Source organism: Solea senegalensis, linkage group LG13 (genome assembly GCF_019176455.1).
Source record: "Solea senegalensis isolate Sse05_10M linkage group LG13, IFAPA_SoseM_1, whole genome shotgun sequence".
NCBI lineage: Eukaryota > Metazoa > Chordata > Actinopteri > Pleuronectiformes > Soleidae > Solea > Solea senegalensis.
The window spans coordinates 18,898,671-18,912,986 of NC_058033.1; the positions used below are offsets into that span (position 1 = coordinate 18,898,671).

Here is a 14,316-nt window from a genome sequence, read left to right on the forward strand (position 1 = left end):
AATACCCTCTAACTCTGCGCTTTACCGCTCATTAGAGTTACCCCGAGATTACGTAACAGACGCTGCTCTTGCCCAGTTCACTCCCTCTGCCATGGGAAGCAAGACTATTATGGTGATGCTATTTTTAGTCCTGATATTGATTGGGCCTGTCGGCATGGTAACACACTCACTGCCATATTGGCTGGGCTGGGCTGAGCACCGACTTGTTACTTTTCATGTGTATGAATGTGAGTGTGGGTTAATGCATGTGGGAGAGTTTTCTATTTTCTATTTCTAGCAATGCTACCAAGAGATTTTCCCCCACATTTTTTTTTTTTAGATAACGTGAATAAATGTTAAAGGCACGATGTAATTAGGTGTGTCTACGTGAGACACAATATTTTTAGCACTCTTTAAATCCACAGCAATCGGTATTTATGTTCAGGGTAATGGACCGTTTCACCGAAGCGCTCTCTGGACAAAACCTCCCATGATTCCATGCTGCAAACGATGTCGTCAAAGTAGATTTTGTGTTTTTGTTTTGATTGAGAGACCCCCATAGTGGTAGAAGTCACAGGAGAAGTTGACACATCATCCATCCACATATGTCGATGTAAATTTATACATATATCGTAGACTCGGTCTATTCAAATGGCGGCCCGTCGGTCACATGTGGCCCATAGCCAACTTCATAGTGGTGGTTCCACCAGAAACACTGTGAAAAAACTAGAGAAACACTTTTCATTGTCCCTCAAAAATTCATACATTCCTACTGTGGTATTGACAGGTTTGATAGCATTGATAGTTCTTTTGTATTCTGTGAAAGGCTCTGTGAGATGTTTGTGGGTCATATAAGACATAATGTTTACCTTATTTCAAAGGGAAACAAATGCGAACATTATGCACCTTTTTTGATTTCATGCACTTTTGCAATGCAAGCATGTCCGTCACTGGGCTCGCAGCTGAATTAGGTTTCTGGGTCTGCAGGGCCACCAGTAATGTAGAGTCCCTGCTGTGCTGCAGAGCTCAGAGTGAGCACCTGAGAGCTGGAGCTCACGCTCCTGGCCTTTATTAACCCCCCCGTAATGAGGCCAGAGACAGAGGTGCAGGATGTCTCTGTCATTATTATCATTATTATGACCACTGCTACTTATACATGACTGTGAATTTAGGGATGCGCAATATTGTTATCCGCTGGTAACATGTATTATCCTATATCAGCAACCGGTATGATGAATGACTAATATATGCTTTGCACCCTCTATAACCATTATTAATTATTTTGCTCACTGAAGAACATTTCTATCTACGTATGCTGCAACATGAGTCGGCAAAATATTATGTTACTCTCACTACAGGAGAGACGGAATCACCTCTGCAGTTGGTAAATGGTCTTTTCTAGTTTACGCTACAGTTTTTATCTTTCATACCCACTCTCACGCTGCTGGCACAGCCATCAGGAGCAAGTGTCTTGTTTAAGTGTCTTGCCCAAGGAGACATCGGCATGGAGACTGGCAGAGCTGGGAATCAAACCCACTGAGCTACCGTCACCCTTTGAAAATCAAACCGTGATTTTTCTGCCAGATATTATGTCAAAAGTTAAGCTTTAGTATAATTGTATTGTGTAATAGATTAACTGCAACAGATATGTTTCCAACATGTATTAAATATAATGCTCTAAGACAGGGCTGTCAAACTAATTTTTGTTCAGGGGCCACATACAGCACAATTTGATCTCAAGGGGGCCGGACCAGTAAAAATAGTAAAATAATAGCATAATAACATATGAACAACAAGAACCCCTTTGTTTTTTCTCCTTTGTTTTACATTTACTGAAGGATAATTTTACAAAACATGAAATTTCTTGAGAAATATAAGTGCAATTTCAACAATATCATGCCTAAATTTACTATTTACACAGCACACTGGATCTATAAAGGCACAAACATTTAGTCACGGGTATCTGGAGCGTTTGACATTACATTTAGATTAGTGTGAAATTTTAACAAATTCATCCTGTGGGCCGATTGGACCCTCTGGCGGGCCGGGCCGTATGTTTGACACCCCTGCTCTAAAAGGAAAAGCTTCTGAGGTTCATAGAGTTCATCCGCGTGTCTCTAAGAGTCTGATGTAGCTGTTGTCAGTTCTCTTCATTTGTTTGCGCGTGTGACTACTCAGGTTTTAGTTTTGATACCACAACAACATTGTGCTGTGAAACTGTTTTTCACTGTCCCAGTTTTTCCCTTTCGCAGTATTTGTGCTACACCAGATGATAATGAGATGTCAAGAGGAGACGACGTATGACAGACTGCAAACAGTTTGTGTCTGTGAGCATCCGATATGTGCCACAGACTCAGTTGGGAGCTTACTGTTCTGTGATCATTTTGAGTATTATATTTCTGCCTGTAATACGAGCATCTGAGTGAAAAAAAAACCCCAAACATATATCAAGTTCCACCCCCACCTCTCTATTGATTCTCCCCCGTCTCAGGTCACATTGTATCTGACAGGTGGTTCTTTTAGTTCCGTCCCCTCTCCTGTGGACTTGTAACAACCCCTCTCTTTATTCCTTAGTAATCTCTTCACTTTGGCCAATTTTTATAATGATTTGATCTCGTTGCCTAGGAACAAGCCTGACCTGCTGCGGTGTCGTGGTGATGGTGTAGCTGGATTTAGGTCTGATCAAGAAGGTAGACGACCTGTAAGTGGCTTAGGACGGTTACTGGCTGTTTCTATTAATACATGTAATCTCTGTTTACACACACAGACAAAGACACGCACACACAGAGAAACACTGACGGGCGGACCCCCCAGCTGCCAGCCTTGAGCTTTTGCGAGGCTTATGCATACTTAAGCATGAATAGTGACACACACCTTCCTTTTTAATGGACTCTGGATTTCTGCTCATGCATCAGTGGCCATTAACTGCAGGCAATTTTTTTCTAACCAGTGCATGAAGTGATGCCACTTATTCATCTTTAAGGTTGGTCCCTTTCTGTTTTGGAGTCATCAGTGGCATCCTGTCGCGTCTCAGTGAATCCGAGTATTTGCAAAAAAAAGCTTTTGAGACATGATGATTGAATGCCCAAACAATGAAAACCTAATATAAAATCCTCAATAAGCGCATTTTATATACGATTTAATGCTATCCATCAATTTTAGTCATGTTTTTATTAAGATATCCTGACCTAAATTATCTTTTTGTCCTGTGCATATTGTCAGTGTATGAGTTATGTTGTTGGATAATAATATAAGTTACATCATGCGTTACAATTTCTGTATTATTAAATACAGAATGTGTTGTCCTCGTCATTGTGCGTCACATCTTTGGAACAGGTGTTGCACTGTTTGCAGGAGAACAGTTTGTGTGAGCCACTTGTTCGCTCTCTGCAGTGCAGCTCTCACTTCTGCATTGTTGGCGTGTCCTCCATGTTGGCACCACTGAAGAGCTTTTAATATCCCTTTTATCTTCTTGGTTTTTCTCTGCAGCCTCCTCCCCCTTCTTCTACTTCTTCTCAGTGTCTAAAATTTTTATTTTACAATTTTCTTGCCAGTTGCCAGCCGTTACTGTTTCTGCTTCCCCCTCCCTCTTATCTGCATCATTTCAATCTCTTTCCCTCCTCTCAATATGTGTCCTCAGTGGCATCTTTCTCTCACTTCCCTTTACTTCATTTTCCTTCACTCTGTCTTGTAATGTCACCATGCCATTGTTTTTACGGCTCTTTAGTCCTCATTTAATTAGCACACCCAGCCTGCAAGAGCTGCAAACATATGGCATCACTCTTTCGCTCTCCTCTCTCCATTTGTCCCTCCACACCACCCTGCCCTCCTTGGCTTCCCAGTTTGTCTTAGTTTGTCTCCCTGTTCGTCTCTTTGTGCAGAAACTGTCCACCCGCTGCAAAACAGGTCTTACGTTCATGGTATTGAGCAGCTTTTTTAATAAACCTCAGATTGAGACGTTGTCACTTAATTGTTGCTCATTGGACGACTGTGGGAGGCAGCGTCCACCTGCTCCTGCTGATCTGCTGAGTCACAGCTAGTCAGTGCAGCACTGTCTGTGTGGGTTTTTGGGAAGGAACCAAGTCGACTCTAGTGCACACTCTAGTATATTTACAATAAATGGCCTTGATAAATGGTTCGTATGACGTCCTTCCACCTCTCTCTATCTCTCTGTATCAGTCAGTTAGTGCGTGTGTGTCTCTGTCTTCCAGCAGAGAGGGGACTGTGGCAGAGCTGTCTAGTCGGAGGACATGCAGCCAAATTAGGATTGATGGCAGACGTTTCGGGTACTGGCAGCGGACTCTTGAGAACCTTGTTACGCCATCGCACACATCACACACGCACTGACTGACTCATGCCTTTTCCTGACTCCTGACTAACTCGTACTATAATCTCTGTAATTCAGCCTCTGGGCTAACGGCTCTGTCCTGGTACCTAAAGAGCAGAGTTGCCGCATATACAGTAGAGTAGTAGCTCATCTGTCAGAGGTCTAGTTTAATTATGACTCTGACAGCAAGGCACTGAGAAACTGTAGGTTGTATAAAAAGCTTGTATGAGTTGTTTTCTTGTACTACACTAATGTTTTGAACTAATAGGAAACTCCTGTATATTTGTACACACGCAGTTTCTTTTATAATGACTTAGTTAGCAGCCCGTGGCCAAGTGGAAAGGGAACTTGACTTGTAACCGGACGGTTGCTGGTTCAAATCCCCACCCGGCCAAAAAAGGGCTGGGGTACTGCAAAACAAAGTTATGATAGTTTTTGGAGGATTTTTCATTAGTTTGAGTTTTTAATTCGTTTTGACTATTTGTTTTTAAAATTAGTTATTTTTCATTAGTTTTAGTTTAGTTTTATTAGTTTTAGTGTTAGTTTTTGGTAATATGGAGTATTTGCAAGGTGCAAGATTCAAAAAGGTCATTAATAGTCATATTAAGTCATAAAAATCTAGCAAAAGACAAAAACTGAGCACATTTTCACTACAATTTGAGTTAGTATGAGTAAAGTTTTTGTAAACACACAATTCAGTTATCAGGTTTTTATTTCAGTTAATGGAATAGTTTTTCTAACTTTAGTTTTCATTATTTCTCGTTAACTGTAATGACCTTGCTGCAAAATGAAGATTTCTTTTTTTTTCTTTTGTTGTTTTTGTTCATTTGTTTCTAATCTATGTCCAATTAACAGTGTTTAGTGCTCATCCCTTGCAGTGATGGAGAAATTAGACATTTAGTAGACCAAGTGATTAATAATTAAAAATCACCCATTAAAATAATTTAGCTGCAGCTTTTATTTCTCAATTCCATCTCTCTCTCTGTCTCTTTGGTAACACGTGAACGTCCATGTGTGCTGATGCATTCAAAAAAAAAAAGGAAATAGTTGGAAGAGGAGAGGCTGATGTCATGTAACATACGATTTATGTCCGTGTGGGAGCAGTGCTGCATAATTTCTCTTTTTCTTTTTATTCGTGTCGCGTCTGTAAAACGTTGGTTCCCTGTCGACACATGAAGGACAGGCTGATGTCTTCAAACTTTGAAACAAACACAGACATGGCTCTGAAAGAAAGTTTGTTATCACCCTGTGGAGAGCAGCAGCTTGTTACGTAAGCTGTTGTGTAACAGCAGCCAGTCGGCCTGGTTGTCTCCTCTGCTGGAACACCAGCGCTACTGTCCTCACTGTGCTCTGTCCTTTTTTAATTATTGTTTTTCGAATTTCTTTTTTTAGCCTTTCTGTTACATGAATGCACAGGTTTGTGTTTGAAGCAGCAGACGGTTCCTGCAGTGTGTGAATTCTCCCCGGGGTCCAGACAGTTTTATCCCTCCTGCCGCTTCCAGATCGATTTCTGTCGACTTCATGTCAGCCAGTGTTGCTCGTTGCCTGCCTATTTATCTGTCTACCTTTGGACCAGGGGGATCAAGAGTTTAAGGAAATACATGTTGACTGTTTCATTAGAACATTTTTGTTTTAATATCCCTTATATTGTTTGTTCTTGTGTGGGTTGAACACCCTGTAGAGCTTCCAATACCATTTGACACCATTTTCACATGACTGCTCTATGATCAATATGGACAGTAAATATGTGCTCTTCACTGCGTATGCTAATGCTACACTACATACTAGGTGTCTATGACAAGTTCTTTGTGATAAATGGTAATCCTTTGTAACATCTTCATGCTGCATGTCGCTTACAAGATACTTTGTTGTTGCAGCCTCAACATGCTGGTGTGTGCATATTAACCCTCTTATGACCATCATGGTGATTTATTTTGATTTTATGGCTGTAGAATTGTCAAAAAAATGTTCAATGATAACTTTCACTTTCAATATCTGGCAGTTATTCAACCGTTTAGAAATGACAGTACTGAGAAGCTGATGTCACAATGTGATGTGATTGGATGCTCGTCGGACCTAAATTCCGGCATCCATCCATCCATTCTGGTATTGTACCAATCTTAGCTGACATAGGGCGAAAGGCGGGTAACACCCTGGACAGATCACCAGTCCATAGTTTTTAAATTTTCTAGATATCAGAAATGGTCTAGGAGTTACTGAGTGGATGGTAACAGAAGCATTAAAGCTTCTGTTCATTATTCTCTTCATTTCTTTACCTGAGTGTTTGCCATGCAAATGCCATGCTTGTTCCGTTTCCGTCTTTCCATCCGTCCGTCAGTGGTTAAGCTTTTCAGTGCATAGCACAAGAGGCCTCAGCTAAGGAAGCTGCAGGTGATTCAGCACCATGGACAGCTCCACTGAGCTCAGATCCTCCAGCAGAGAGCAGTGAAAGCTTCATCATCATCATCTACTGCTTTATCCTCCATCAGAGGGTCGCGGGGGGTGCTGTGCCAATTTCAGCTACATCGGGCGATAGGCGGGGTACACCCTGGACAGTTAGGGTCCACACAAAGATAGAGGCAACAAACCATTCACTCTCACACTCACTCCTATGGTCAATTTAGAGTGTCCAATTTACCTAATCCCCACATTGTATGTTTTTGGACTGTGGGAGGAAGCCGGAGAACCCAGAGATCAAGCAGAAAGCCCCTTGTTCCAACTGGAGCTTGAACCCGGGTCTTCTCGCTGCAAGGCGAGAGTGCTAACCACTACACCACCGTGTGGCCCTCAGTTAAAGCTTGGCTCTCTAAAAACATTGTCTCTCTCTGTGTGTGCTGGATTATGTTAACCTCACTATGTCCTCTGTGTAACCACAGGGTACATTTGAAAAATGTCTGTGTCACTTGTACAAAAACTTGAATTGCTGAGTTTGTTTAATCCAAAACCCAGATATGGTTATTCCAACACAGTACATGACATAGAAAAGCATCATTATCATCCTCAAATTTGAGAATCATCTGCAAACTTTGGCTCTGGAGCCTCATGTGGTTCCTAGTAGCTTTGAAGTAAAAAAACGATGTGTTTATTTTTATTTTATTTCCATTTGTTTCACCCTTTTTGAGATGCAGGCGTAAATAAAAGTGAATTGATATTTTGTGCATCACATCCAACGTCTACGTTAAAATGCGAAATCGAAAAACCTTCCCCGAAAGCCATTAATTTAAAGTAATGTGTACATGAAGAAGTACACATGTCCTGTCCATATTTGGAGCCATGTACTTATGCCAAGCAACTACATATAATCCAAATATTGTTTTAATTCACTTCAAAGTAGTTTTTTTTTTCTACAAACGGCAATGAAATATCAACAATTTTCTTTTTGTAGCTCTTAAATTTCATAAATCTTAATACATGATATTATATTCATTTAAAGGCTCAAATAAGTTTTTTATAGGCTCCAGATGAATTGTAAGGGTGGAGAAGGGACAAAAATTGCTCTTTTCATTCAAGTAAGATTATTTTTCTGTTGAATAACTCGGTACTGATGACTGAAACTATTGTTTTTTATATTATTTTATTGTAAATTCATTCATGCACTTGTACATTTACAGTGGCTTATGAGTAGCTGTCAGAAAAGCACAGATATATCTGATCAGTATGATTAAACTGAGCAGTGTCTTCACTGTTGACAACCATGCAGTTTTTATTGCATGGTGTAAGTTCACATGCTGATGTGTAGCTGTTGAATCATGCAGTGATAGTGTGTATGGACAATATAGTCTATGGTAAAATAGTCTTCTGTTTCTATTATCGCTGTCTTTTGTTGTCGAGCGCCCGGGCTACAAAAACAAAATCTGCACGGTCATCTCATCGCCCCTCTAATATTCACAGACACTGTGTTGCCAGCTTTAGAATGTATCCATGAGTCTGTTGCTATGGTTTCCTCTATTTTCGCCCTCCACTTTAAGTCCAGTCATTATTTCAGGTGTCTCCTTTTATTATTTCAAGGACACATTTACCTTTACACCAGCCTCCAGACTGTGTCAGCCCCGCCTTTTGTGATCGTACTGTAAAGCAAATGTGTTGAATCACCGTGAGCTCCTTGTGTGTGATTGTTAAACAGCGCCACCCTGTGGGTTTTTAGCAGCTCTGGCTCTTTGTGGTGATTTGTTGCACGGACATTGTTCGAGGTGAAGCTTTGTGTGTGATTGAAAATGTGATTTGTTTTCAATGTCAAAGGAAGAAAGAAGAAGAATTAGAAATTATGGACACATAGAGAGCAAACAAAGAGAGGGAGACTAAGTCAGGATGGAGCTTGGACTTGGATTGTACACTAGGTGGCGTAGTGAGAACGGTATTTCTCATTCACATGAGTCTTTCTACATTGTTTTCTGGTTTGAATATCAGTCACATGTCCCTTTCTCCTTATGTTTGCTCTATGATGGATTAATACCGAGATGTGAACAGTGACCCAGTCTTTTAGAGTCACTTACTTTAACAAAGATTTGTGAACGGTGACAGCAGGTGTGTGATTACGCCCGTATCTGCACTCTTCTTTGTCTTATACTTTAGTGTCTCTTCTCTTTTCACTCACTGTCTTCTGTCTTTTGTTCTTTTGCGCGCCTGCTTTAGCAGCGGTGGTGGATGTTGTGTAACGACGTCTGTTCTGTGCAAGATTGGAGCGTCAGCGACATCAAAGCGGCTTTTTTGTCACCGAGCTCAGAGCAGCAGTCAGAAATAGATCCTTTCCTTCTATTACTCTGTTTTCCTCTGTCTCTTTTTTACGTCCTCTCTGACATGGAGCATATGGAGGATTTTTTTTTTCTCTCTCTCTCTTTATTTTTTGCCAGCACTCTGCTCTTCATCATTCACTGGTCCATCTGTCTTTACTAGCATTAAAAAAAAACATAAGGTGTTTGTGGATTTGTGTGAATGTCACAGTTCTTGTGTCCGTAGTAGATAAAATATGAATGATTGAGCTCTCTATCACAGTGCCTTAAGGGCATGATCGCCATGGCAACCATACTGTTTCACACCCCTCCTTTTCAGCACAGTGTACTGTATGTTGGCTCCATATTAGTTCACCCTCAGCATTAGAGGCCGTCCTTTATGAAGTCTATCCTCTCCTAGATCTTTCTCTTCTTTTCTCCCCATCATCACTGTTTACCTAATATTTCTGCTGTACTACAGTTTCTATCTTGGGATGAGCAGCCTCAAAAGAGCCTCATCCTCCTCATGTTTGACTCCAGCTGCAGCAGCAGCAGCAGCATCACTGGGCCAGGGCTGAGGATGTGGTCAGACTGACTCACACAAACATACAAGCTTTTAACAGCATGAGTGTCCTGATAATAAAAGCCATAGCAGCTGAAAAATGAAGAATTGCACACTGAAATGTAGAAATTATGTAAAATTTTACATTTTACATTGTAACCGAAGTTACTTTTTTAACAAGGTTGGGGTTCTTTCTTGGGTCGTGCAAAAAGCACAACGGGACACAAATCTCACATGAATTGTTTTTAATTAAAGGCAAACCTGTACAAATTAAAGTGCTGACAAAATAAAATATGTAAACACAATGTATCAGTATAAATAGGTAAAAAGTGAGGTAGGTCAAAATTGAAACTTAATATCTTTGGTTTTTGGACAAGATGAGCAAGATGGCACTCTAGGAATTTAATTATAAATGAAATAGAATCAGTTAAAAGCATTATTATAAATATTATTACTGAGTAGTTGTTGGACATCAAAGCACTTAAGGACAATGTTTTAACCTAACGTTTAAGTGTCCCATGAAAACATTGTCACTAAATTCATCATTAACATATGGTTAATATACTGTGGAAAACTAATGACAGAGCGACTCCCTTTGTAGCTCCCGATGACCGTGGGAATTTATGACATGCGATAAAGTGTAATGTAATGTAAACAGATGTAAAAAGGCTTAAAGGTCGAGCGAGAGATTTATTGTCCGCTCATTAAACATTAAACTCTGTCGACTCTCTGTAGATCATATACAGCCTGTGTACGTTTAATAAAGTTGTCAGCTTAAGTTAAACAAAAAAAACGACGGCCATTACACACGTCACTTTCCACCACTCTGAGGTTATAAATCACAGTCACACATGTACTGTGTCTCAGAGCATTTGCAATATAATGACACACAGGTTATTAAATATGTCTGGTAGTTATTCATTACTGTCTGTCTCCTTCTATAGTTTATTGTCCTTGACTAAACAAACCAGGATACATGTGTTGAATAAAAATAGTGTCATTTTTAAGAAACAGAAACCAGAGAATTCTTAATATTTCATCCTTAAAAATGGCAAACGCAACAGATTGCTTGTCAAAATTAGAGTGCAACAAATAAATATATGGCGACAGCATGACTTTTTCAAGAGCTAACGATTATTTAACCCTTAAACACACCAAGACACATTTTTGTGCTTTTGGCTTTTAATTTCTGAAATATTTTATCCTTTTTTTCATGCATATTGTTAAACATTTATGCCAGGCAATTTTAGGGTTAAAATGGATTAAAAATCCATTCATGTTTGATTTATTTATTTTTTTATGAGCACACTTTGGTGCTCTAGGTGTGTTTTATTTGATGAAATATGACATTGCAACAAAATAATGTTAATCTTTCACATATGCCAAGCTACAATAATCAAACCAAAAATAATTCTGTATGTATATTGAAAATGAATAATTTGTGTTTTTTAGACCATAAAATGAAGGTGCATTATGACAAAAACATGGCAATGTAAGGGTTTAAAATTTAAAAAAATCATTCATATTTGATATGATGAGGACTGAACGTTTATAGCTTATAGTGTGTTAACATAACTTTTTTGAAGGCATATCTAAGGGTTAAGTTATTCATTAATATGTTGAGTGTTGTTTTTATGGATGAATTATGCGATTGGGACGTCGCCATTCAGCAGAGTATGTATGATAAGTGACAACAGATCTATGAAAGCATCGATCACAAAGAAAATAGCGTGAAACTACAGTCAAATTAAAACAGCGGGATTTGAGACGAGGGGATGGGGACGTGTCGGGGAATAGCACCAACAGCATCTGTATCACAGCTTCCTTGTTAGGAAGTTGAGACGCTTGTGTCTTAAAATAATCACTAACACAGTATCAGGGGGATCATGGGGAACAAAGCAATATGCACTCGGTCTGTTATGAAACCTGAATCTCTTCGTCACAAACGAGAATCCACATGGCTGCAGAGGCCTTGATGTAAAAAAAAAAAAGTTGAAAGAAAACTTGTTTTTACCACACCACAAGAATAGCCTCTTTGCTGTTTGCTGACTTTCCTATTTGAGGCGAGCTGATAAGAATTAAAAATGGATCCTTAAACGATAATTGCTGTTAAAAAGGCAGTTACAGCTTTCTGTTTTCCTGTTACTTCCAGGCGGTGCCAGACGTGCATGCGGCCCGAACTCTAACAGCTCTTAATTAGGTTTTGTGTAGCGGGAGATTTGTCACAGTGGACGAATTAACTATTGTCTTCATGTGAAATCCTTTTCTGCCTAAGGTGAAGTATAATTTGAGATGATATTGATGGCCTGGAATTTGAGTGTGATGCTCGTGGCCTGTGGGGGTGTAATTAAAGTTATTTGTGTATGTCGTGCCGAGTTTGGATCAGACGGGGGAATCGGCTGTCGACGAAATCAAATACAAAATAATAATGAACAGCAGCTTAGCCAATTTGTCATTTTAAGCATGTTATTGCGGAGACTTCTTCCCAGGTTAGTTTACAGATTAGAATTGTGGGAGAACTTATGACGGAGTGAATGGGAAAAGAAAACAGTTAGTATTCTGTTGTAATTTTAAAAGTACACGTCTGTAGCCTCACAGTAAGGAGTCAGAAAGACTTTTGACTTATTTTAACCATAAAAGGGCCAGAAAATGTGCTTTTTCCCATTTTTCCCAGAATAACTTTCAAAATGTATGATGTAGAATTCAGAGAAGTAGATGCTCAAAGGGCCTTGAACAAAGAACAAAGGTTTGATATGTAGGAATAAAATATTTATTCATTATGCAGACTTTGAGATGTATTTCTTTTCTATCTAATAAGAAGGTGAAAAGCACAATTCACTATTTCTTCAAATTCTTCAACATCCCTTTAGAAGCAAAAAAAATATTCATAATCAGTGAATATAAATTAGTCATTAGTCACTGAACTCATCATATGTGTCTCTTTGTTTCCAGGTGTCATGTCTGCAGGACTTCTTCGGCGATGAAGACATTTTTGTTGCGTGTGGACCCGAGAAGTTCCGCTACCAGGATGATTTGATGCTGGACGAGACAGGTGTGTTGACATCTTGTACATTAGTTTATAAAATCACAAATATCTTTATTGTACACAAAAATAAAAACAACCACCGAATGTGAAATGAAATGTACTCCTCTCCTCATCCCTGCGATACTTAAGCCAGCGTCTGTCCTGTTGTCTCACTGCTCCTCGTCTGCTTCGTTGTTTACTGAGGATTCGTGTTGTCCTCACTTCACCCACCTGTGTTTTGCTCTCTGTCTTGCTCTTCTCCTGCATCACTGGCACAGGAGAGCCTCTCTCTCCCTAATCTGCATTCTCATCCTCTCATCTCTCTTTCTGTCTCTCCTCTACACAAATGAGTGTGCATGGGGCTTTTGTTCAAAAGGATTTTTCAATCATTTGCCCCCCCATCCCCTCATCTAATTGATAATATCTATCACACCTGGGTCACAGAAGCCCAGCTCCTCACCCATTTTTGCCTCCCATTATCTGTTTTTCCGCCTCTCCCCTGTCCTCTTGCTCTTTTCCTTTCATTTGCAAATTATAATAAGTGAGCTGCTTCCATTAAGCAGTTTTCCCTTTGGCACTGATTTTCTGTCTTCTATAAGACCATGAAAAGACCAATCCACATGTGAGAAGGCCTTCAAATATGAGGGAATCTGCAGGTTCATTAGTCATTGATGATTTTCTGCTTAGCATCAGTGGTTTGCTGTAGCATTAACCCTTTAACGCCTCAGCCTCAAAATGTCCGTCTCTTGTTTATTTTACCCAGAAAATGTCTTGTGAGTGAAGTGCTTTTTGCCCGTTTTTCCAGAATAACTTTCATAGTCTGGCAGTTAGTTACAGTTTACAGCATGTTAAAATAGTGTTTTAACAATTTAAAATGAAGAAAAACAAAAAGTTGTTCTCGGACACTAGACTTAACGTGTTAAACTCAAGCTTTGAACAGCGTAAAACATATTTAAAATGTTTTTTATTTTGAGGTTTTGTCTCAATGTCCAAAAAAACATACAGTATGTAGAATAATTAATCGATTATTTAACTATTTTGATAATCGATTAATTGGTTTAAAGCTTTTTTCATTATTAAAACCAGATTTCCGAATGTTTCAGCTTCTTAAATTTTAATATTTTGTAGTTTCTGTGATTTTTCAGCCTCTTAAATGTGAATATTTTCTAGTTTCTATGATTTTTCAGCTTCTTAAATGTGAATATTTTCTAGTTTCTGATTCAAAGTTAATGATTCAAAGAAATCATTAAAAATTGAATCATTTTGGTTCTAGAATTGACAATTACTGATTAACGTTATTATTTAACGTTGTCTGACATTTTATGGACCAAACGATGACTCGATTAATCGTTTGGAGAATATAATCAACAGATTAATCGATGGTGAAAATAGCCCTTAGTTGCAGCTCTAAACTTATGTACAGGCGTTTTTCCACACCTACTCTCCTCTCTGGTGACAAAGATGCTGATTCGCTGGTGTCAGTAAAATTACCGTAATAACCGCGCAACTTCTCAGCTTTCAGAAACTGGTGGATTTTTTACGACAGGACAAACTGTGGCGTAGTTGCGGTAATTTGGAGGGGACGGTGAAAAACATGGACTTTAATGGACTTTATTATAACAATAATAATAATAAAGAAAGAAAGTGGTAGAAAATGACACTGACTCCCAGCTTATTATAACTAATAATAGATTGATAATGGATGTTCACACAT

General features: G+C 39.2%; 1 protein-coding gene across 2 annotated transcripts in view; it reads left to right on the plus strand.

Annotated features, from left to right (window-relative positions):
* Positions 1-14,316, plus strand: part of dclk1a (doublecortin-like kinase 1a) — a 45,247-nt gene that overhangs the window by 4,465 nt on the left and 26,466 nt on the right. For both annotated transcript variants that reach the window (XM_044041622.1, XM_044041623.1), the window contains one exon: positions 12,530-12,629. In XM_044041622.1, coding sequence (XP_043897557.1) covers positions 12,530-12,629 — 100 coding nt within the window. The remainder of the gene's footprint in view (positions 1-12,529; positions 12,630-14,316) is intronic.